At 42.2% G+C, this 23,601-nt stretch overlaps 1 protein-coding gene across 1 annotated transcript in view; it reads left to right on the top strand.

The window, feature by feature from the left end:
* retm (real-time) overlaps nt 1-23,601 on the top strand; it is a 247,637-nt gene that overhangs the window by 132,762 nt on the left and 91,274 nt on the right. The window contains exons 2-5 of the mRNA XM_080284937.1: nt 7,343-7,492; nt 19,794-19,925; nt 21,341-21,469; nt 23,158-23,286. Of these exons, the coding sequence (XP_080141063.1) occupies nt 7,343-7,492; nt 19,794-19,925; nt 21,341-21,469; nt 23,158-23,286 (540 nt within the window). The remainder of the gene's footprint in view (nt 1-7,342; nt 7,493-19,793; nt 19,926-21,340; nt 21,470-23,157; nt 23,287-23,601) is intronic.

The raw sequence follows: 23,601 nt of genomic DNA, 5'->3' as shown, positions 1-23,601 counted from the left end.
GTCTGGTGTATGGATTATTTTTTTTTATTCACTTGTTTTTCCTTCCTCTGTTCATATGTATAAAAAAAAAAAAGACAGTATATTTTACACGGGGTTCATTGCACTCTCCTGGCAACATTTTTATCGCATATCAATTTATCTTATCAACGGCTTCGCACTCATCCACCCCGCTATTTTTTTTTTTTTTACCCTTCAGTGCGATTATAATTTTTTAGATTCTCCATGCCTCCAGACGATTTTATTCAGCTTGGGAGAGGCCTTTGGAACGGGAGGGATTATGTATAGGTTAATCCCTTTACTGCAAAATGAATTAATCGTTGAACAAAAACTATCCGATGGTAGCTTGATAAAGACTTAACATTTTCACATCCTTATTGCAGGTGCTGTTGTTATTATTATTATTATTATTTTTATTATTATTATTATTATTATTATTATTATTATTATTATTATTATTATTATTATCAGTAGTCGTAGTAGTAATTGTTGTTGTAGTAGTACCGTAATAGTAGTAGCAGTTGTTGTTGTTGTACCGTAATAGTAGTAATATTAGTAGGCCTATTACTAGCCTACTAATCATTCCGACGATATCTTTTTCTCCGGACGATTTTATTAATTTCTGGAGACAGTACAAGGATGAAATACGACAATACGAAGCGCATGTAGTTCGAGACAATCTAAGCTTAAAAAAAAAAAAAAAAAAAAAAAAAAGTCTGGTGTTGCCAGGAATACAGACAAAAAATACGTACTGGGATGGAAGGGGTTAAGTTGCCAGCTCTCTTCACTTAATTGGCGGTTTCCATCTCCACTTTCCTTCTTTGTGCACTACCAGAATCTTTCATTTTTCTCCTCTTTCGTCATTGCCTTTTATCAATGCTTCAAAATCGTCTCTCCATCTCTCGTTAATATCGCCTTCATCTGTGAACATATCCTCAATTCTTATTCTTCTAAAGTTGCAGATTGTAATAATAATAATAATAATAATAATAATAATGATGATGATGATGATGATGATGATGATGATGATGATGATGATGATGATGATGATGATGATGATGATGATGACGACGACGACGACGATGATGATAATAATAATAATAATAATAATAATAATAATAATAATGTAACTGCAGGTGTTCCTGAGAGCACCCCTCCCACACCGCTATAATTACTGCTGCAGTGTGTGTGTGTTTGTGTGTGTGTGTGTGTGTGTGTGTGTGTGTGTGTGTGTGTGTGTGTGTGTGTGTGTGTGTGTGTAAAACAATAGTATAATAATAGTAATGGTATGTGTTTGTAATAATAATAATAATGATAATAACAACAAATAATAAAAGTTGGTGAATTTTAACAGCATTGTGATTGAAATACACTTTAATGTGATATTTCGAATTGTATAATAAATTAGGCAAAAATACAAGCCCCTTCACTCCGATGACGTTTAATTCTCACACCAGACGATGTTATTCAGCTTTGAACAGACCACTGGTAGTAAAAAAGGGGTTCATTAAAGCTACGTCTCACCTCTCCAGTGCCAAAACCTGAATAAAACTGAATAAAAATGAATAAAGCTACAGAGACAGCAAGACTAAAGTGAAAAATACCCCCTCGGATTGAAAGGGTTGATCAGTAAGTTGATTTTAAATTGACTATGTGGGTGTAGGATATGGAATTTATTTGGTAAGGTACAGAATTAATGTTGAAAGTGAACGTTATTGATAAAGTTATTGGGATGAAAGCTACCTGTATAGATGTGTGTGTGTGTGTGTGTGTGTGTGTGTGTGTGTGTGTGTGTGTGCGTGCGCTGCGACACATTTGTTTCATAAGCGTGCACATGGAGGGAGGAAGGAAGGAAAGGAGGGAGGGAGGGAAGGGATGAAATCGAAGGGAGTGAGGGAGGAAGAAGAGAGATGGAGAGGAGAGAGAGGGACGAAGGAGGAATGGAAGAGATGAATAGTAAGGGAATGAGGGAGGGATGAAGATTGAGAAGGAGAGAGGAAAAAGGAGGAGAGAGAGAAAGGAAAATGAGAGAGAGAGAGAGAGAGAGAGAGAGGAATGGGTGGAGTCAAATCACGAAAGTGTGTGTGTGTGTGTGTGTGTGTGTGTGTGTGTGTGTGTGTGTGAATCCGTACACGTTTAGATGGACCCGTGTGTGTGTGTGTGTGTGTGTGTGTGTGTGTGTGTGTGTGTGTGTGTGTGAATCCGTACACGTTTAGATGGACCCGTGTGTGTGTGTGTGTGTGTGTGTGTGTGAATCCGTACACGTTTAGATGGACCCGTGTGTGTGTGTGTGTGTGTGTGTGTGTGTGTGTGAATCCGTACACGTTTAGATGGACCCGTGTGTGTGTGTGTGTGTGTGTGTGTGTGTGTGTGTGTGTGTGTGTGTGTGTGTGTGTGTGTGTGTGTGAATCCGTACACATGTTTAGATGGACAGACAAACATACATACAAGACACGAACATTAGCTGACAAACACAGAGAGGGTTATTTTATAGACTGACAAAAGTTACTGGTGAAAGGGAGAGAGAGAGAGAGAGAGAGAGAGAGAGACGCGAATGGTGAAAGACAGCCAGACGGACAGACAATTTTTCAGACTGACGGACAGACGAACAGAAAGACAAAACTCTCTCTCTCTCTCTCTCTCTCTCTCTCATATTCGGTAGTTCGAGTGATATATCGGCGTTTGTTGTAATGATTATGAATATTGATTTTTCACATGATGTTGATGATGATATTATTATTATTATTATTATTATTATTATTTTTATTATTAGTAGTAGTAGTAGTAGTAGTACATGATCATTCTCATTGTGATCTTTTCCCGAACAAACATTTCTACCACTACTACCATTACCACCACTGCTAGTACTGATACCATTTTTACATTATTATTATTATTATTATTATTACCGTTCTTTTTAATAAGTCTGATTTTCTCGAATTAGGAGAGTAATACGAGTGTGTGTTGGGTAATGCAGTGAAGGAGCGAGATAGTGCCATAATGCTGAGTGTGCAGTGGTGCTGAGAGAGACCGCTTTGTTCACTCCTTGTGTAACCTAGCTCTCTCTCTCTCTCTCTCTCTCTCTCTCTCTCCTAAAAAAACCTACTACCCTGATTACTAGCCCACGTAGCTACCTACTTACACACCTACAGTACGTATCAGACGTTCCTTGCCTGCCTACGTGCTTTCTTCCCTTCCTACCTACGGGTCAGCTTGCCTCCTTAGCACATTCGTCCTTACCTACCTGCATACTTACCTTTCTCTCTCTTCCTTCTGTCCTACCTACCTACCTACCAACCATACCTTACCCTGCTTTGCCTTACCTCGCCGCCGTTCCTCTGAGTTCCTCCTCCTTACCTACCTCCCTAAGTATACTACATCCTTTACCCCTTTTCTTCCCCCACATTCGTACCTCCCTTAATGTCTTTCTGTTTACCTTCTCTTCTCCTTTCCTGATCGTGCATTCATTTCATCCGCCCTTTCTGTATCCATTTTTATTTTTAGCTTTTTCTCATCCTCTTCCTCTCTCCTCTCTCTTCCTTTCTCCCTCTCCAATACATCACCATCTTTTTTTTTTTTTTTTTCGTTCCATATTTCATCATGTCAGTGGAACAGAAGGGAAGAATAATAAACAATAATACCAACCCACATATATCCTGCCTAAGAATAATAATCATATCTATCCATCGTTAGTTGACACACATTTGCTGCGTAAGAAAGTAAGTCACGTATTTCCTGCGTATGGCTATTAACCCCATATTTCAAGCGTAAGAATATTTCCTGCGTAAGTCAGTTATCTACGTATTTCCTGGGTAAGAATATTAACCGTACATTGCCTGCGTAAGAATATTAATCATGCATTTCTTGCGTAAGAATATTAAACAGATTTTTACCGCTTTAGATTAGGCCCTGTTAACTACGTGTATCCTTCTTAAGAGTTTTAACGACGAAATTCCTGCGCACGAATATTAACCACGTATTTCCTGCGTATGAATATTAACAAAATTTCTTGCGTAACATTTTTTCGTAAGAATATTAACCACACACCTCATGCGTTAAAAAAATACACATTTACGTAATTATAAAAACCACATTTTTTTGTATAAGAATATTAGCTTTCTCCCCAACGCCCTTTTTTGGCGAAGAGGTTAAGCGAGCAAACACACCCGCACATCCTATGGCTTCCTTTCTTCTCTGATTCGTGTTCCCCCAAGAGAGAGAACCGTGAGTGATGATGATGGTGATGATGACGATGATGGTGATGATGATAATGATGATGATATGATGATGATGAGGAGGAGGAGGAGGAGGTGGAGGAGGACGATTTTCAAATTTCTTTCCATTCTCATTCATTCTCTCCATCTTTCTTCTTCCATTTCTACTCCATCCTTCCTTCTTCCTTCCCCCTTTTCATTTTCCTTTCTTCCATCCTCCTTTCTTCCCTTCCTCCTCTTTTTCTTCCTTTCCTCAGTCCTCTCTTCCTCCAGTATCCTCCTTTCTTCCTCTCCCTTCTTATTGTCCTTACATTGTCTCGCTTCTTTGTCTTGCCAACCCTCCCTCCCTCCCTCCCCAATCCCCTCTCCACATTCTTGTGTCTTTTTCCATCCTCTCTCCCCTCCCCTCCTATCCATCCCGTCTCTCCAGTATCTTTTTTTCCTTCCTCTCCCTCCCTCCATATTATCCCTCTCCCCATCTCTGCCCTTCCTTTGTTATCGTTTTCCTCCTTACAGTTTTCCCTCATCTGTCTCTCACTCCCTTCTTTCTATTTCCATTCCCTTCTTCCTTCCTTCCTCCATCCGTTCATTCTCTCTCCATCCCTCTTCCTTTTCTTCCATCCATTCATCCATTCTCACTCCCTCACCCTCTCTTTTCATCCATCCATCCATCCTTCTTCCATCTCTCCATTCTTCTCTCCTACCATCCCTCTCGTTTCTCCCTTCCTCTTTCTTCTTCCATCCCTCCTCCGTTCATTCCTCTTCCGTTCCTCCCTTCCATCCATATGTCCATCCATTCTCTTTCCCTCCCTCTTTCCCCTTCCCTCTGTCCTCCCTTTTTCCTTCCTTCTCTCATACCTCTTCCCCACTCTTCCTCTCCCTCTTTCCATTCATCCCTCCCTCCCTCCCTTTCTCCCTCCCTTCATCCCTCCCTCCCTCCCCCCCCTCTCCTTGGTTAATGCCAACGTCGCCTTTTTTTTTTTCTTGTTCACCTGCTTACGTCATTCTCTCTCTCTCTCTCTCTCTCTCTCTCTCTCTCTCTCTCTCTCTCTCTCTCTCTTTCTCTCTCTCTCTCTCTCTCTCTCTCTCTCTCTCTCTGGTCTTCTGTAAATTGTTCTAGCCTGTTTCTTAGCTACTGTCACTCACTTTCACTTAGATTTACTTTCATTTTCTCACTTACACTTGTTCACTGGCTTTCTCTCACTCTCACACCCTCACGGATGCTGTTATTGCTTTCACTCCCTCTGTTACACACACACACACACACACACACACACACACACACTCTCTCTCTCTCTCTCTCTCTCTCTCTCTCTCTCTCTCTCTCTCTCTCTCTCTCTACACACACACACACACACACACACACACACACACACACACTCTCTCTCTCTCTCTCTCTCTCTCTCTCTCTCTCTCTCTCCCTCTCTCTCTCACACACACTTTTTCACACCTCTCTATCTCACAAGCTCCTCGTCCTGTTTATCTTTCTAACTCTTGTCTCTAACCCACTTTACGCCACCTCTCTCCATGGCACCTATCTCTGACTTTCTCACCCTGACTCACTTTCCTATCTCACATCAAGATACTGGACAGGATGTTTTGAGGATCCTGAGAAGTACGCTGACGCAAGCTCTCTCTCTCTCTCTCTCTCTCTCTCTCTCTCTCTCTCTCTCTCTCTCTCTCTCTCTACCTACCTACCTACCTACCTACCTACCTATATATCTGCTGTACCCATGTCATATAAACGAATGCGTGTGCCCAACCATCCATCTATCTGTTTATCTGTCTGTCTATTTTACTCCCCCTCCCTTCCTCATATTTCCTCACCATCGGAATTGTGCATGACATATAAAACAGAACACAGTAATTCTTCTTCTGTCTTTGCGAGTTAAAATGTCCATATTTATTCGTTCCAACATTCGTGACATTTTTGCTTCCCTTTTCCCGTTAACTCTTGTCCCGGAGGAAATGGTGGGCGAGGGAGAGTTTTCCTGTTATGTAGCCTTTATTCATACACGTTTGTTAATTCTGTAGTGTGTTTAGTTTTACCCCAGCAGATATGGTAGCTTTGTTGTAGGCTAGTAGGAGCCCAGTTATGTATGTATTTGTGTAAGGTATTTATTTGTTTATTTAAGTACTCCTTCATTAAGTCTATATATTGCAATTTAGAGGGTAGGAGTTATAATAATACTGGATTGAGTTTATGTTGAATATACAACAATTTCTGCCCGACTTGGACGCTCTGCGGGTATAAACAGTTTCATTATGTGGATGTAACTTTTAACATACTCTCTCTCTTGTTATTTATTATCTCATTTTCTCTGCGTATTTTGTTTCTTTTGAAGTTAAAACAGTTTCGGCTAGAACTGGACCCTCTTCAAGGATAAACTTAAGAGTATAATTTTTTACTTTATTTATTTATTTATTTATTTTATAATTACGCTACCGCCTCACATTTTCTACCTCACCGTCCTTAGCCAGTCACTATTTCATCAGTGTGTTTGTATTTCTTTAACATACCGTGTTCCCTCCTTAATTCTTATCATCTCGCTTTCTTTTCTGCATTGTTCACAGCTGCTCATCTTTTTTATGCGTATTTTTATTAGTTTAACGTACCGTATCCCCCTCCCTCTCTGACTAATCATTTCACCCTCCATATCCCTCTTCCTCAGCCGCACCCCACTTCTCCTTTGACCATTTTTAAAATACTCCATCCTTTTTCTTTATAATCTCACAATCTCTGCCACAAACTGTTCCCTCTGGGTGTCTATATTAGTTTTAGCATACTCTCTCTCTCTCTCTCTCTCTCTCTCTCTCTCTCTCTCTCTTGGTGGCCATCTCACCTATATCTCTCTGCCTTCAGCCGCTCACCACTTCTCTGACTATTTCCAGCAAACTCTATCTCCTTTTCTTCTCTTATAACCTTCACCAGCCGAGCCACTCACCTTCCTTTCTTCGTATTTCAGGCATCCGTCTTTCACTTTTTCTCTTTTTGTTTCACCATCTCTTGTATCCCTCTGCCTTCAACCGCTCACCACTTCTTTGGCCATTTCCAACAACCTCTATTCCCCATTTTTCTTTTATAGCCTTCACCCTCCCAGCCACTCACCCTTCCTTTCTGCGTATTTCAGGCGTACGTGCGTCGGTTCCCTCGGTGCGACATGATCCCGATAATGGCGGGCACGGACATCATCAAGGAGACCACCAGCACCGACGGGGCCATCAACGTGATCTCGAGGAGGTGTAAGCTGCACGTGGAAGCCCCTTATCTCCTGAAGAAGGTGGGAAGGACTTAAATTCTGGGTCGTTGTAATGTAACACCTTTTCCTTAGTTATTTGTTTTGCCTCCTGTCTCCTGAAAAAGGTGGGAAGGGCTAAAAATCTGGATCGTAGTAATGTAACACCTTTTCCTGAGTGATTATTTTGCCTTCTATCTCCTGAAGAAGGTGGGAAGGGCTTCAATTCTGGATCGTTGTAATGGCGTAACACCTTTTCCTTAGTGATTAATTTTGCCTATTCTTCTCACTGTCTTCACTGGGGATCCTAACATTGTTTGTTTTGAAAAGATGTAAGATTACAGTAGCATGTAGTAGAATTACCAAGGAGTAATATGCAGAATAAATAAATGAAAAAGAGGCGTTGCAGTGTCTCCAAAGTCAACTAGAAATACGACCCTGTCCATTATTCACTCTCTCTCTCTCTCTCTCTCTCTCTCTCTCTCACGCATGTACGCACGCACACACACACACACACACACACACACACACACACACACACACACACACACAAACAGGTTTTGTTCACTGATCGGATTTTGTAATCGTGTGTACTTTAAGCGCATAAGTGTGTGTGTGTGTGTGTGTGTGTGTGTGTGTGTGTGTGTGTGCGCGCGCGCCAGGGGGAGGCCCGGATCCGCGCTCCTTGTAGTAATAAAAACTACTATCCTTGTATTTTTTGCGTATGTCTCTAAATGTGACTCTAGGAACGGGAGTAGGCTGGACACCCTTGTCTGTATTGCCGTAGTGTTAGGACATGATAGAATGGACACCCTTGTTTGTATTGCCATAGTGTTAGGACATGATAGAATGGACATCCTTGTTTGTATTGCCATAGTGTTAGGACATGATAGAATGGACACCCTTGTTTGTATTGCCATAGTGTTAGGACATGATAGAATGGACACCCTTGTTTGTATTGCCATAGTGTTAGGACATGATAGAATGGACATCCTTGTTTGTATTGCCATAGTGTTAGGAAATGATAGAATGGACATCCTTGTTTTTGTTGCCATAGTGTTAGGACATGATAGAATGGACACCCTTGTTTGTATTGCCATAGTGTTAGGACATGAGGGAGCCATTTATACTAGCAGCCTCTGAGCTCCTACGGGAAAAATGCGGAAGAGATTGTACAGTACCGAGTATGTGGGGCTTGGCTTTTCCTATGTCCCGACACATATAACCTTACCAAATAGGGTTATTGAGAGGTTGGATGATGATGATGATGATGATGATGGGGGGAAGAGGTGGTTGCTGCTGCTGCTGATGATGATGATAATATGATGGCAGTGATAATTTTGATGGTGAAAATAATGACGAACGATGATGGCAATAAAAATACCAATAACGATGAACAGTAATAATAATAACGAATCCGGTGGTTGTTAAAAAAAAGGAAAGGAAGAAAAAAGAAATGGAAAATATCGCTTTTTCATTGACACTCCTTGTTAATATCTCACTGCAGAGGAATTTTGACAGAGAGTTCCTCCACCTAAACTTCGAGGAGATTTAGACCATTTACACAGTTTCCATAGCACTTCTTCATGACTAGCTCAATATTCTAGCGTTAATCTCTTGTTAAAACTCAGCACTGAAGATGGAGAGAGGGCGATTTAAGGTCATGTTAAAAGGACAGAGTAGCTGAGTTGGCCCTCTGACTGCATAGGAATTTAAGTAATTAAGGGAGACCCGTTATAGAGGCAGGACACGCTAAGGGCTGTTAGGCGTGGCGTAATGAGGGTGGTTGTTTGTTGGGTAATTAAGGGACTAGGACATTACACACACACACACACACACACACACACACACACACACACACACACACACACACACACCTTCCTTTCTGCATTCTTACCCACCTACATTTCTTCCTCCATCTCTACCTACAAACGTATATCCTATACTTCGTAGTTACCTCCCTACATTCTTACCTACCTCCCTACTTGCATTCTTACCTACTTACCCTCCTACACCCCAGGCTCTTTACATTTTCTGTACTTGCCTGCCTACCTACCTACCTACATACCTACCATTTCGATTCCTGTCACACTACCAGCATTCGTACTGAAGTCCCATCCTTGCCTGCTTCTCCAGTTACTTTCCACTTACACCTTCCATACCTACTTCCGTGCTTTCTTCCCTACTTACATTCTTACTAACTTTCCTACGTACCTGCCTTCCTGCCTGCACCATCCGGTATCTCTCCGTACTTACCTCATCTCCCTGTCTGCCTGCCTGCCTCTCGCCTAACCTGTTTGTCCACTTACCTACCCTCCTGCTTTCCTCCTCCCTTCCCTCTCCCACTCCTCTCTCTCTCTCTCTCTCTCTCTCTCTCTCTCTCTCTCTCTCTCTCTCTCTCTCTCTCTCTCTCTCTCTCTCTCTCTCTCTCTCTCTCTCTCTCTCTCTCTCGCTTTCGATATATATAGATAGATAGATAGATTGATTGATGGATAGATAGATACATAGATAGGTAGGTAGATAGATAGATAGATAGATAGATAGATACACACCTAGCTGTGAACGTCCATATGCATGCCTACCTGTCTGCCTATCTATATATCTACCTACCTGTCTACCTGTATACTTCTCTCCCTGTCTGTCTGTCTAATTATACACCTGCCTTCCTGTCTGTGTATATTTCGTTATATATTTACCGGCCTGTCAGTTCACGTCCCAATCTGCCTATATCTACCGACAACCGATATATCTACCTCCCCCCCCCCTTTTTAATACATGCTCCCTGTTACTCGCTCCAGCAAGGTGACACCCGAAAGCAGGAGAAAACAGCTTCTTTCACTCACATCCGGTTTTTCAATTGTATGTAATGGTGTATACAAAGCATATTTAATCCAATAGCCAAGCCCCTACAATTGGCGGGTTACCCCAGTCGTATCACTTCTTGCCTGTTGTTGTTCAATAACGGTGAATCACCCCCAATAAAACACTACATTCGAATTGCATTTTCCTTACCGCCTTCCTCCATCCTGGACCATACCAGTTAAACACACCTTGGTTTTTCCTTTCTCACATTTTACGTCTCCTTTCACACGTCTTTGTGTCATTTTTGAAACTGCCAAACCATCACACCCCACGTGTAGACCATAGACACTATATAATTTCCAACACTTCCACCTTAGCATTCAGGGTCCATTCTTGCATCCACACAGCACCGTCGGCACCACTATGCCTTCATACATATCCATCTTCGCCTGAATAGACACCGATCTTTCTTTCATAGACATTGATCTTTCCTTCCACACACTTTTCAACGCCCCCAGCACTTACATCCCAACACTAACGCCCCCAACACCTACCCTCCCCCCCAACACTTACATTTGAGTCCCATCTTCTGCTATGTCCACCCCCAATTCCCTAAAACGTTTCACTTCTCCAAATATTCCCCATTCGGACTTACTCTCATAGCGTTCTGAAATGTCTATTAAATCGTACCTCTTACTTTTTCATATTTACTTTATATTTCCTTGTCACAGGCTTTTCCAAACTAACCGCTAAAGTCCACCATCAGAGTCTGCAACCAGTGTCACATCATTTGTAAATTATACAGTAATTGGTTTACCTCGCAGTCATCCCCTCTCCCAGGATTCCTTAAACTTAACCCTTTTCCCAGTACCCAAACAACTACACCTCACAGCGTCCCGTCCATGAACACAGAACAGGTATGGATACAACACAGCTCTGACTCAACCCCACCTCTTCTTCAAACCATTCACCATCTTCCCTTCTCACTCGCGCACATGCCCAAATCCTCTGGTAAAAACTCATCGCTGCCCGTAAAAGTTTCCCCACCCATCCCATGCACATATAAAACTCGCCCCAAGACATCTCTGTCGGCTTCATCATACGCCTTCTCCAGGTCCATAAAGGATCCGTTTGATCCCTCCTCTTCTGGGTATGCTTCTCAGCATTTCTGAGCGCAGATACTTGATCCACTCACATCTTGTTACACCTAAAACCTCCCTCGTTTCCTTGTATGGCATGCTGTACCGGGTATGTTAAATCACTTCTCATTACCACTCTTCTGTATACCTTACCTGTTATACGCAACAGACTTTAACCCCTAAGATATAGCATTCCCTTGTCGTTCTTACCTAAAACTTATACAGCGGCACAATTCATGCAGTCTTCTAGTCTTTGGGTGCCTCACCTTGATCCGAGCATACACCGAGTAGTCTGACTCCACAACGCTGCTTTTTTATGCTCTCTTTTGTAGCCCTGTCTATTCCTTCTGCTTTTGTACAGTTAATATTCTGTGACGGTTTCTGCACTTCCTCTCTTCCCGCCTATTCTACCCAGTCACCTCATCATTAACATCTGCACGAAGAAACCACAACAGCCACTCAGTCATAAGTTACATTCAGAAGTTTGTCAAAATATTCGCTTCGTCTTTCACCTAGTATAGCTTACGTATGTATCTCATTGGCTACCTACTTGTCTCTTTCCTTGTCTCTCTGTTTATTCCTCTATTTCCCTGATTCTCTGTCTACATACCAGACTATTTGCCTGCCTGTATCTGTGCATCTGTCCACCTACCTGCTTACGAACCTACCTTGTGTCCTCTTTTTTCTGCATTTTCCCTATGTATTTACTGCCCAGCTACCTTCCTTCCTTCCCTCCTTCCTTCCTTCCTTCCTTCCTTCCTACCTACGTGCCAGCCTCCCCCCCTCGCCCGCTCCCTCCCTTCCCCCCCACCTACCTACCTGCAGTGTCGTCAATCTCTGCCGTTTAATCAAGGGGAGAATCCATCAGGGGTAACTTTTTTTACCTCTCTTTTGTCCCATGCAGTACCCCCCTCTCCTCTCCTCTCCTCTCCTCTCCTCTCCTCTCTTCTCCTCTCTTCTCTTCTCCTCTCCTCTTCTTTCCCTCACAATCACTCTTTCCTCTGTCTTCTTTTTATTTTCCTACTTCTTATCATCTCTTTTCCTTCCTCTCTCCAACGTTCCATCCTCATGTCTGTTTTCCCTCACACAAAGGAGTACAAAGGAAAGCAAACAGCAAGAAAGCTGTTGGTCCCTTCGTGGTTGTTTGCTGTAGTGAAGGAAATAGCTAGCAAAACTATTCTGTCAGCTAAAGACTTGGATAGAAAAGCAGGAAGGCTCCCCCTCCCCCACCCACCAAACCCTCCAGCCCAAACCGGCCGGAGATAGTGAGAATGACCACCATGCAGCATAGATAAATTGTCAATGAAATTTCGTAGGAAAGAGGGAAAGGAAATTTATTTTACATTGTCCGCCTGAAAGGGAGAGTAATATTAAGTCATCATTATTTATCGATGTTGTTCTTTGGCTGTATTTTCCAGGCTCTGAAAAAAAAAAAAAAAAAAAAAAAAAAAAAAAAAAAAGCATACACCACAGAAATGTGTTAGTCAGGAGTGAACATGCTTAGCTGGGGTTTAGATGACAGATACTTATCCAAGCGATTAATAATGATTAGTACTGTATCATAATTTACAATATCTGAGGGCAGTTTGTTCCAGACATTTACAACTCTGTTAAAGAAAAAGGCATAGCTTCATGTGACCGAAATCGTATGCCAATAATTTTATGTCCATAACTTCTAGTATAGTTTGAGCGATCAACTGTGAAATATTTATCGAGGCCCGTATTATCATGTCCTTTGAATATTTCGAATACTTGAATTAAATCTCCTCGTAACCTCCGTTATTTAGGGTGAAGAGATTCAGGGCTTCTAAACGCTCCTAGTATGGTTTATTTCTCAATCTAGGTGTCATCTTTTGTCACCCATCGCTGTACTCTCGCTAGTGTCTCCATATCCTTCCTTCCATACCCTTGCTGCCTCTCGCTTCTCTCTTATTGTACCTCTTTTCTTTTCTTTTTCCTCTCTTTTCCGTACATTATGCTTCTTTCCTCTCTTTTTTTCGTTTTCCCTTTCTTTATCTTTTATTTTTTCCAATCTCAGCTTGCTTCCGTCATTCGTCTCTCTCTCTCTCTCTCTCTCTCTCTCTCTCTCTCTCTCCATTTACCTATCTTTTGGTGCCCTGCTTTTTCTTCCATTTCATCTCTCTCCCCATGTCTTTTCTCTCTGCCCCTTTCATATTTTTTTCGGTATTTTTTCTTTTTCCTCTTACCATTTCACTTGTCCTTTAAGCCACTTTATATTTCATACCTTTCATCTTTTTTTCTCGATTCTTCCTCCTCTCATCTCTTCTTTTCTCTCTCATTCCTTCTGATCCTGTATTTTCTCTTCCCCTCTCTTTCTTTTTCCTCCTCCTACCTCGTCGGGTTTTTTTAGGGGAGGGGTTTAGCCTCCTCTCCTCTCTCTCTCTCTCTCTCTCTCTCTCTCTCTCTCTCTCTTCCTCTTTTTCTTCCTCCTCATACCTCTGTTCCACATATTCTCCCTTATCTCTTTCCCTCTCTTCCTTTTTGCACCTCCTTTTTTTTTTTTTTTCCTGCGATCGTTTTTGGCATTCCTCCCTCTTTATCTTTTTCTTCCTCTCTCCATCCTCTCTTCCTTCCTTTCTCCGCTGTCATCATATTTCCCTCCTCTCATCTTCTCTGTTCCTCTCTGTTTTTCCTCCTCCTGCCTCGCCTCTCCTTTCTTAAAACTTGTCAGTGCTGTGGCTTCTCTTTACTTCTTTTCTCTACTGTGCTCTGTTCTGTCCTACTCTGCTCTGCTCTGCTTTACTTTACTCTACTCTACTGTACTCTGCCCTGCTCTGCTTTACTTTACTCTACTGTACTCTACTCTGCTCTGCTCTGCTCTACTGTACTCTGTTCTATTCAGTTTTATTCTGCTCTACTCTGTTCCTTTCTACTCTACCCTACTCTACTCTTTTCTATTCTGTTCTGCTCTTCTCAATTCTGTTCTACTCCTCGCTGCTCTGCACTGCTCAGCTCTTTTCTCTTCGCGACTTTCCTCTGCTCTGCTCATCTCAGCTCTTTTCTCTTCTCTTCTCTGCTCTTCTCTTTTCTCTCTTCCCTTCCCTGTTCTGCTGTTCTCTCTCTCTCTCTCTCTCTCTCTCTCTCTCTCTCTCTCTCTCTCTCTCTCTCTCTCTCTCTCTCTCTCTCTCTCTCTCTCTCTCTCTCTCTCTCTCTCTCTCTCTCTCTCTCTCTCTTCTGTTTACCTTTCATTTACTTATTCTCTTTTCTTCCTTTTCCTCAATTCTCCCTCCTCTCTCCTTCTTTCTCCTTTCTCCCTGTCCGTGTGTATTCTCCCTCTCTTCTTCTTTCCTCTTTCTTCTATTTTCCCTTCGTCATTCTTTTGAAAGCATGTGTGTGTTGAGAGCCCTCTTTTCTCCCTGTTCCTCCTATTTTATCTATTCCTCTTTCCTACCTTCCTCTTTCCTTTTTTCCTCCTCCTGCCAGGCCTCCTTTCTTTTAACGACGTGCTAGTTTTTTGGCCTCCTCTTTTCCTGGTTCCTCCTCTTCTCTCTGCTCCTCTCTTTTTCTCCGCCTCCCTCTTTCCCCTTTTTCCTCCACCAGCCCGGCCTCTTCTTTCTTTTAGCAGGGTGAGAGTGTTTTTGGCGCGCTTGATTAAATGCGTCCCAACTTGTGCCAGGCTCCTGCCATTTTTACCTCCCCTGGCGGCGATTGGTGTAAGTTGTGAGGAAACAGTTTTTGTCCAGGCTGTTTGTAGGTCAGGTATCGTACACTTCTTTTCATCCTTCGAATATTGTCTTGAAAGTTGGTGTTGGTGTAGAAGAACTCCCCACTTTTTTTTTTCCCCTGATGTTTTTTTATATTGAAACGCTTATTGAATGCTATTTCCAACTGCACAAACCTGACCCACTCTGAAATTCTGTAGGATTTCCGTATCCCCCATATTTCCATCACGTGACGGCATTTTTCACAGTGGGTGGCAGACAGAACATGACTTAGATTACTCCTATCGACCGCAAGATGGTGTTCCCTCAGTGGTTGAATTTGCATCCAGAGCCCTAGTGGTAGTGCCGGGTGAACAGGGGCGTGGAAGCAGACTGCACCGGACAGTCTGACCTGCCTAAAATTCAACATGGGTCCTCCTTATTGCGAGCTGGCTCTCCATTGCAGACAGGACTGCTTTACGTAGGTGTGGCCTTAAATGTGGGAACCGATTAGTCTAGCCCCGGACCCCTGCACTCATTATGGGGCAGTAAAGGATTGGTGGATAGATAGATAGTACTGTAAATGAGATGTTAAAGGCTTAGTCACCGCAGTCACATTGGTCGCAAATATTTAATCAGCCAGAGGAAATTAAGCAGTGTCAGTACAGCTGCATTGGTGGCTAATCCTTGGATGAAACACTCGACTTCATTTCCTGTTGTCAGTTACATGTTTGTAGCATGCGTGGCCGCACACTAAGGTAACCGCAACCATATTTTGTCATACTGGTGGCACAGAAGACTTCGTTGTATAGTCCGCTTTCCGTAGTGGTTTACGAGTATTTTGTATGTTATAGGCTACCTTAATATCCACTTGTATGATATTTTAGTTATACAGTATCTATCTGATTTGCACATACTCTGAATCATTAACATACTAGGGATTGTTAAGATGTAATGGGTAAAGTAAATAACAAGGGAAGAGGCGTTAAGAAAGCTTCAGAGTGAACAAGAAAATGACCCTGTATATGCTTCCTGAAAAGAAGTGCTGAGGGTTCCTTTCACTGGGGTTGGGTCGGCATTCAGTAGAATATCCTTTCACAAAACATGTTACCTTCACGGCCATTGTAAGGTCATTGTAAGTACAAACCTGCCTGCAGCCCGGCGGGTGGGGTTGGGGGAGGAGGGTGCTGGGGGTGAACTGGGGGGTTTCAGCAACATAAAATTGTAGGGCTTTCGATAGAACCCCACCCTTTCTTTTCTGCAGGAGTTCAACGAAACCTAATATAGCATTATATTTATTTTCCTTCTTGGAGTGTTGCTCTCACATTATAGCTTTTATTGCTAATTTTCTATCTGTCTATCTATCTATTGCCAGACGCCACAATCCCGTAAGGGGTGGCCATTTGACTCTGAGTTATTTGTTTTATGGGGAGGGGCACTAATCCTCCACCAACCCACTTGTTGACACGTGGGGAGCACGTATGGTTTGGTTATATGGTTACCACCCAGCCAGCGTAGTAAATGGTTTCTTGGCTTACGGGAAACCATTTGGCTTGTCACTCAATGTAAAGCCACCTGTAAAGGAAAGAAAAGTTACTGTAGCAAAAGAGTTCTTTTAGGAATCTAATTTTAAATTAAATTATTGACGTACTGGGTTTTGCTGCACCAGTAGGTGCTGCCCAATCCAGACACACTGGATTGGGCAGCACCTGTGGGTGTTCGCCAACTGTGTCGACCAAACACACTGACCCTGTATAACAATGGGAAAAGATGTAAGGTAAAAAAAAGAAATTCGTTGGTTGCAACCGGAAAGTTTTATGAGTGTCACACTTATGATTGCTAGTTGTGTTGAGGGGTGAGAGGTATTGATAATGTGTCTGATGTACAACCGAGATGTGTCAAGGATGTATCTGAGGTGAGTGTGGAATGCATATGGGGTATTCCTGGGGCTTATTTGAGGTATGTGTTCAATGGCAAACAAGATATTTTTTTTTTTTTTTTATGAGATGGGGGATATGGCTGAGGGGGGTGCGGCTGTCATAGTTGTCCTTTGCCTTTTTCTGAGCTGCTCTACTTTAATTCACCACTGCTTTAGGCAAGGGTAATTACTGTGGATTAACAAGCACCGGTGTTGGTTGAAGAGTAGTAACCGATATCTTCAGGTAAGCTGTCAACACAGTAACGGCCTCTGTGCTTCAGACAGGTAGCCAGAAGATGGGTGAACCAAAACAGCAACAACAACAACAATAATAATGATAATAATAATATTGATGATGATGATGATACTACTATTGTACTACTACTACTACTGCTACTACTACTACTTCTACTACTACTACTACTACTACTGCTGCTTGCCGCCGCCGCTGCTGCTGCTGCTGCTGCTGCTGCTGCTGCTAATAATAATAATAATAATAATAATAATAATAACAATAAAGAGAGAAAAAGCAGCAGAAAGCTGTCAAAGGCTGGATGACTTTTTTAGCCATCAAAAAAATCCATGACTGATGAGTTAATTTGTGAGTGCATATTAACACTTTGTTAGCAGTGTTTATTATTAATGCAATTATACAAATGACTTTTTGTCACTGGTTATCTGTGTAAATTTCTTGCTATTCTTGTCAGTTTTCATTCTTCCTCCGTTAACTGACTTCATATTTAGTTATTCCGACTTTCGTATTCTTATTTGTATTTGAACATGATTCATGTACATTTCCACATATGTACATGTTCAGATAGCAGTTTTTCGTATATTATGCATGTATTTCGCTTATGTTTACGTTTGCCGGCAATTATAATGTACTGTACTTCTACCACCATACCAGAGTCAGAAGAGAGTAGATTATCCATGGACCTTCAAGTTCTGTGTGAGTTTTCAGATGTATCCTCTTTCCAACAATTTGTGGACATTATTTCCCCCCCCCCATTTTTTAAAACACGACGATCCATTCATCCATCATCCAGTCCATTATTGCCTTATAAGGAGTGTAGAGGTCGGAGCCTAGGCTGCTTAGATGAACACTTAAGATGAGAATGGCCCGTCAGTTGTCCCTGTGTGGCAGTATGTGAGCAGTAAACCCCAAACCACCTCATTGTATATAAAGTATCGTGGGCCATATCTGGTTGGAGTGTCTGTACTCACAAAAGTGTCTGGCATCCAATAGTTGTGGTTACCATCCAGTGTAGTCAGTTATATTCCAGACCTCAGAAAACCATTTCTCATGTCACTCAGTGGAGTGTCATTTCATGTTACCACTACCTACACACTAACATACAGTCGTATAAATAATGTAAAATGTGTGTGTGTGTGTGTGTGTGTGTGTGTGTGTGTGTGTGTGTGTGTGTGTGTGTGTGTGTGTGTGTGTGTGTGTGTGTTGTCCTGCCATTTTTGTACCTAGGTGACTGAAATTTTGCACAGAGATAGACCTTCTTCCCAACCAGGTTTTAATCAGGATTTCTTCATATCTAAAGTCCCCCCTCCCTTTCCTCTTCCCTTCCCCCTCCCCCTCCTCCTGCCCCTCCCCCTCCCATCCCTCCTCTCCCCATATTCAAATTTATCTTGAAACACGGCAAGGGTTACTGGAGTGCAGGTGGGAGGATTTTTACTTGAGAAAAATATATTTCACAGAGGTAGACTTCTACCCTAACCATGTTTTAAGCAGATCCATATCTACGACTCCCCTCCCCCCCCCCCTTTTTTTAGTCTGAGCATCCTATAAACATTACAAGAGTTATTGGAGTGGATTATGTGGTGGGTGAGCAGTGTGGATGGGAGGGTTTTTACCTAGGAAAACAATATTTTGCACCAAGGTATACCTCAACCCTAAGCAGGTTTCAAGCTTGATAGGCCCCTGGGGGCCATCCTGTTAGGCAGAATAGGATCCCCAGAAGCTGCCCCTTTTTTTGTGTGTGTCCCATCCATATTTTAGGCAGGATGAGACCAGTGAATATTCTTATATATCCAGACCCAGGGGGAAAGGGGATGGCAGTGGCACTCCCTTGTGTTCTAAATTAACTGTAAACATGAGAAGGGTTATTGTAGTAGGTGGTGTTGGTGGATGGGCTTTGTAGTTGGGAGGGTGATATAGGTGGGATTTATTTCCCTCCCCTAGGGAAGCAAATTTTTGCACAGAGCTTTTGTACATCCAACCTGAACAGATTTTAGGCAGACTGGGACCCCTGGGGGCCCATCATAGTAGGCAGAATGGGTCAGTGGGATCCCTAGAGGCCACCTCTGAGGTACCGGTAAATGAAATGATCTAGCAGTTGCAAGACTAAAATAGCAGAGATTTCTTTTGTTGTTAGAGACTTAAATATACCACATGAACTCAACAATGGGATTGTGCATTTTTACTTCATTATACACTGGGTATTCCTGCAGAATGGAGAGATACAATACATGCACAGGATATGTATATGTAATGGAATATATGTCTGTCCTTCACAGTTACATCCATCATTGTGATGAATAATGATATGTATTATGGTGGTTTTAATGATTGTGGTAGCGATGACAGTGATATTGTCGATGATGGTAGTGGTGATTGTTGTGGTACTGGGCATCTTTGGTTTGCATGGCCATAAGTTTTTCATCTTTACCAAGGCAGTGCTGGGTACCTCTTGTTGTATGCATTATTTATACTGATGCTTTCAGTCAAACATTAAATCAAATTCTGTTACTCACACTTGCCGAGACCTGGTGAGACTGAGCTAAACTGATGATAGTTTTATATTTGTTTCCAGATCATGGGTGTGGAATTCATTTACTTCGTACAGACCAACACACTGGACCGTCGCAACCGCACACTCACCATCGAGGCGCACAACGAGAGCTTCTCTTCCAGGGTTGTCATCAATGAGAAGTGCAGATACTCGGTATGTATCAACCATTTTATTTGGTTGATGCTTTTTATATTTCAGTCTTTTTGCGTCCATGTGATCTAATTCTGTTTAGGAGAGACTTTTGGAACTAGAAGGGTTAGGTGTAGCTTTCATGAGACCAAAGCCACAAGCACATAAAAATGCAACGAGTACATGTTGTATCTCTGCACCTTCATTTAGACATGCTTTTTTTTTTTTCTTTCTTTTTTTCTTTTTTACCAACAGCTTCCAGCAACTGTTGGCAAATATTTATAGTAACTGACTTTACTACTTGGTTTAGGATTTAGTCCACAGAAAATATCAGCTGTACTGTGGCCAGCCTCAGCATGGGGATTCCTTCACTGGAAGTACAGTGGCATCTTTATGTATTCTGTATATGCATATATGTACACTCAATCCTTGTAAATCGCGGCAATTTGGGTCTGGACCACTGCCGTGATTTACAAATTCCGTGATTTATGAATAATAACTCATGTAAAAAATTAATTTGGGTCTGGACTTTGGCCAACCTGCTCCCACAGCACCCTACCTACACCCACCTAGGCACCATCAAACACAAACATACAAATATAGGAATATTCAGTGCATGTATTAAATAGAAATAAGCCATGTTAAGTGGGATCTCACCTTAATCCTATGACGAAATTGCTTAAGTGAATGGAGTGGGGTGGTGTTGGGAAGAACTTAGAACCTCTCATCACTTGTCCTTCTCAGACTCTTTCGCCAAATTTGAAAACTTTCCTCCCCCCTTAACATGACGAATGAGCTGCAAACGTTGACTGTACAACAACTGCAGCAGCTTCTTGACGCCGTACTGCTTAGAGCACTTCATCGGGAGGGGCCATGGCAGGTAGGAGGTGGGGGAAGTTGCACAAAAAAGGCAGGTAACTCTCGTACTCCGTGGTGACGGTCTGTAGTGTGCGGACTGGCGGGACAAGAACAACAACAACATGGCAGCATTAGTATGCACATATGCCACCAGGGACGCGCGGTTATTGGTTGTTGGGTCGCGATTTTCAGTTTGAATGCCGCGGTTTATGGTTCTCCTCTGAAAAGGCCCACTTGGGTGCCTAGGTCTGTGATTTTCATGACATAACAGTAATTTAAGGTTGCCGGCAGTCTGACAGCCACCTAGCCGTGATTTACGAATCCGTGATTTATGAACATGCGATTTACAAGGATTGAGTGTATGTACATAATGTATGTATCACCAGACAGCCTTAGTTACCTGAAGAGAGACTTTTCCAGTTGTAGAGGTTAGCAATAGCCTTCGTTATCCTTAACACAGTTAGAGGTCTGTCCAAGTTGACTGACATCTGGTGGTAGCAGTAATAAAGTAAAATATTACATCTTTGGATTGAAGGGGTTAACTATATAGATATCTAATCCAGTCTCCCATTGCCCCACAGGTACACCCGGAAAACAGTGACTGGACATGTTTTGAGCAGACTGCAACCTTGGATGTAAAATCTTTCTTTGGCTTTGAGAGCACTGTGGAGAAGATTGCCATGAAGCAGTATTCTCAAAATATCTCAAAGGTATGGAGTTGCATCTAGAGAGGGAAGGTGGAGAGAGGGATTGTGTTAATCTGTAATTAAAAGGAAGTACCTGTAGTGCAGTGTAATTATTTCATTAAGAAGGTTATGTTTTTAGCCCTGTTTGTAGGTGTATCTCTCTCTGTTAGAAACAATATGGCAACTCAGCTAAGTGACTTACACCAAAATAATATAACTGATTGAAAATAATTTGAGAAACAAGTGATCAAAGTATTTATATAAAAGGTGAAAGATTAATGTAATGAGGAAAATGAATGAGGGGATAGAACAGCCATAACAGAAACATTCACTCTCTTACTGCTCTTGCCAGTGTATGCTGTTGAAAAAATTTGTTGGTCATTTTCAAAAGAGGTATCAATCACTTAAGTGTCAGACAAATTCCTTTCATATTATTGTATGTTTAACATCAAAGATGGGTGGTAGGAGGGGTGCTTACCATCCACTCACTCAATGTAGTGCTGCTTTGGGTGTCTGCCCTTTCCTCTCTTCCATCCTTCCTCTTCTGTCTTTCTTCATTCTTTCCTCTTCCTTCTGCCTGCGGGTGACTGTACACTCCATCTTCTATCTTTCTTTCCTTCATTCTGTCCTCTTCTTTCTGCCTATGGGTGGCTCTACACTGTGTGACAAGCCAAATGGTTTCCTATACACCAAGAAATCATTTACCATGCCGGGTGGTAACCATATAACCAAATTGTGGCACCTGGTGGTTTAGTGGGTAATTAAGGTGCTCCAGTCAGATTGAGCCTGTGTAGGTTTATATCCAAGGGGTGGTTGGGGTTTATGGAACACATAATTCCACTCAGGGATGAGTGAGGCTGGTGACTCTTATCTTAAATGTCAGGACCAACTTGCCTAGCCCCAGGTTCCTACGCTCCTTATGAGGCGACATAGGACTGGATGATGGATGGATGGATAAACATCAGAGAAGATATTATAGGGCAGAAGAATGCAATAGTAATTGCACTTAATGGTTTGAGCATCCACAGTATAAAGAGTGGAGTAGAATAGCATAGATAAAAAAAAAAAAAATCAGTCTTATACTTGTTAAGATGTAGAGGGCCTTGGCTAGGTTAGTAGACAACACAGTCAACCAGATTTAACCCCTTCACAATTTTTGTTTCCTTACTACCACTGGATTATTAAATTCAGTTTAGGAGATCCATCCAGCCATCCATCATCCAATCCTACATTGCCCCATGAGGAGCGTAGGAGCCCGGGGCTAGGCAGTTGGTCCCAACATTTAAGATGCGAGTGACGAGCCTCACTCATCCCTGAGTGGCATTACTTTTTGTTTTATTAGACGTAGGGTTTACAGGGAGCTTTCATTAACCCTTTCAGTGAGAGGTTTTCCCCCAAGTTGAATACAATATAGTCATATGGAAGCAGAAGGAATAAGATAAAAAGGTACAGTATTAACATAATGAAGAACTTGACAAATTCAACACAAGGGCATGTTTTTGTACAGTAGTTTATTCTCGTTACTACCAGATAATTTCATCTAGCGTTGAAGTACCCATGGTGGTAATTGGAGCCATTGAGGGCTAATGTAACCTTTCCAGTTCAAAAAGCATATTCTAAGCTGAAATACATTACCTGTGATTAACAGGGAGATCATAGAGGAGTATTTCCCATTTTAGGACAAGCTCATAGAGTATTATTTCCCATTTCAGGGTAAGGAGATAATTGAGCATTTCATCAAGGAGCTGGAAGAGGAGGGTGTGACGTGGGTTCCTCGGTGGCAGGAGATTCAGTCCCCTAACTCACAGCAGCCACGCCTTACTGTCACTGGCACTGATACGGTAGGGAGGCTGTGTGAAGCAAAATGTAGATGGATTACATGGCTTTTTTATATTGAGAGGATGGATCAGAAGAGTTGGGTGTTGGGGTGTAGAAGTACAGTAGAAAAGTACAATACTGGGCTCTTGACAAAGTGGTAGACTGAGGAAAATATGGGATGAAGTGGTTTATGATGACCTTGGAACTAGAGATACAGTATTACTAGAGAGCTGGTGCAGAACAGAGCATACTGTAGAGGAGTTCTGTCGGGTGAAACTATCTGACCCATGCTACATGGAAAACAGATGTAAATCCAAAAATGATGATGTTGAGCATTG

Source organism: Coenobita brevimanus, chromosome 103 (assembly GCF_032717465.1).
Source record: "Coenobita brevimanus isolate Jiangsu-jjx chromosome 103, ASM3271746v2, whole genome shotgun sequence".
Lineage (NCBI taxonomy): Eukaryota > Metazoa > Arthropoda > Malacostraca > Decapoda > Coenobitidae > Coenobita > Coenobita brevimanus.
Note: the sequence above shows the minus strand (reverse complement) of the source record. Positions and strands in the feature narration are given on the sequence as shown.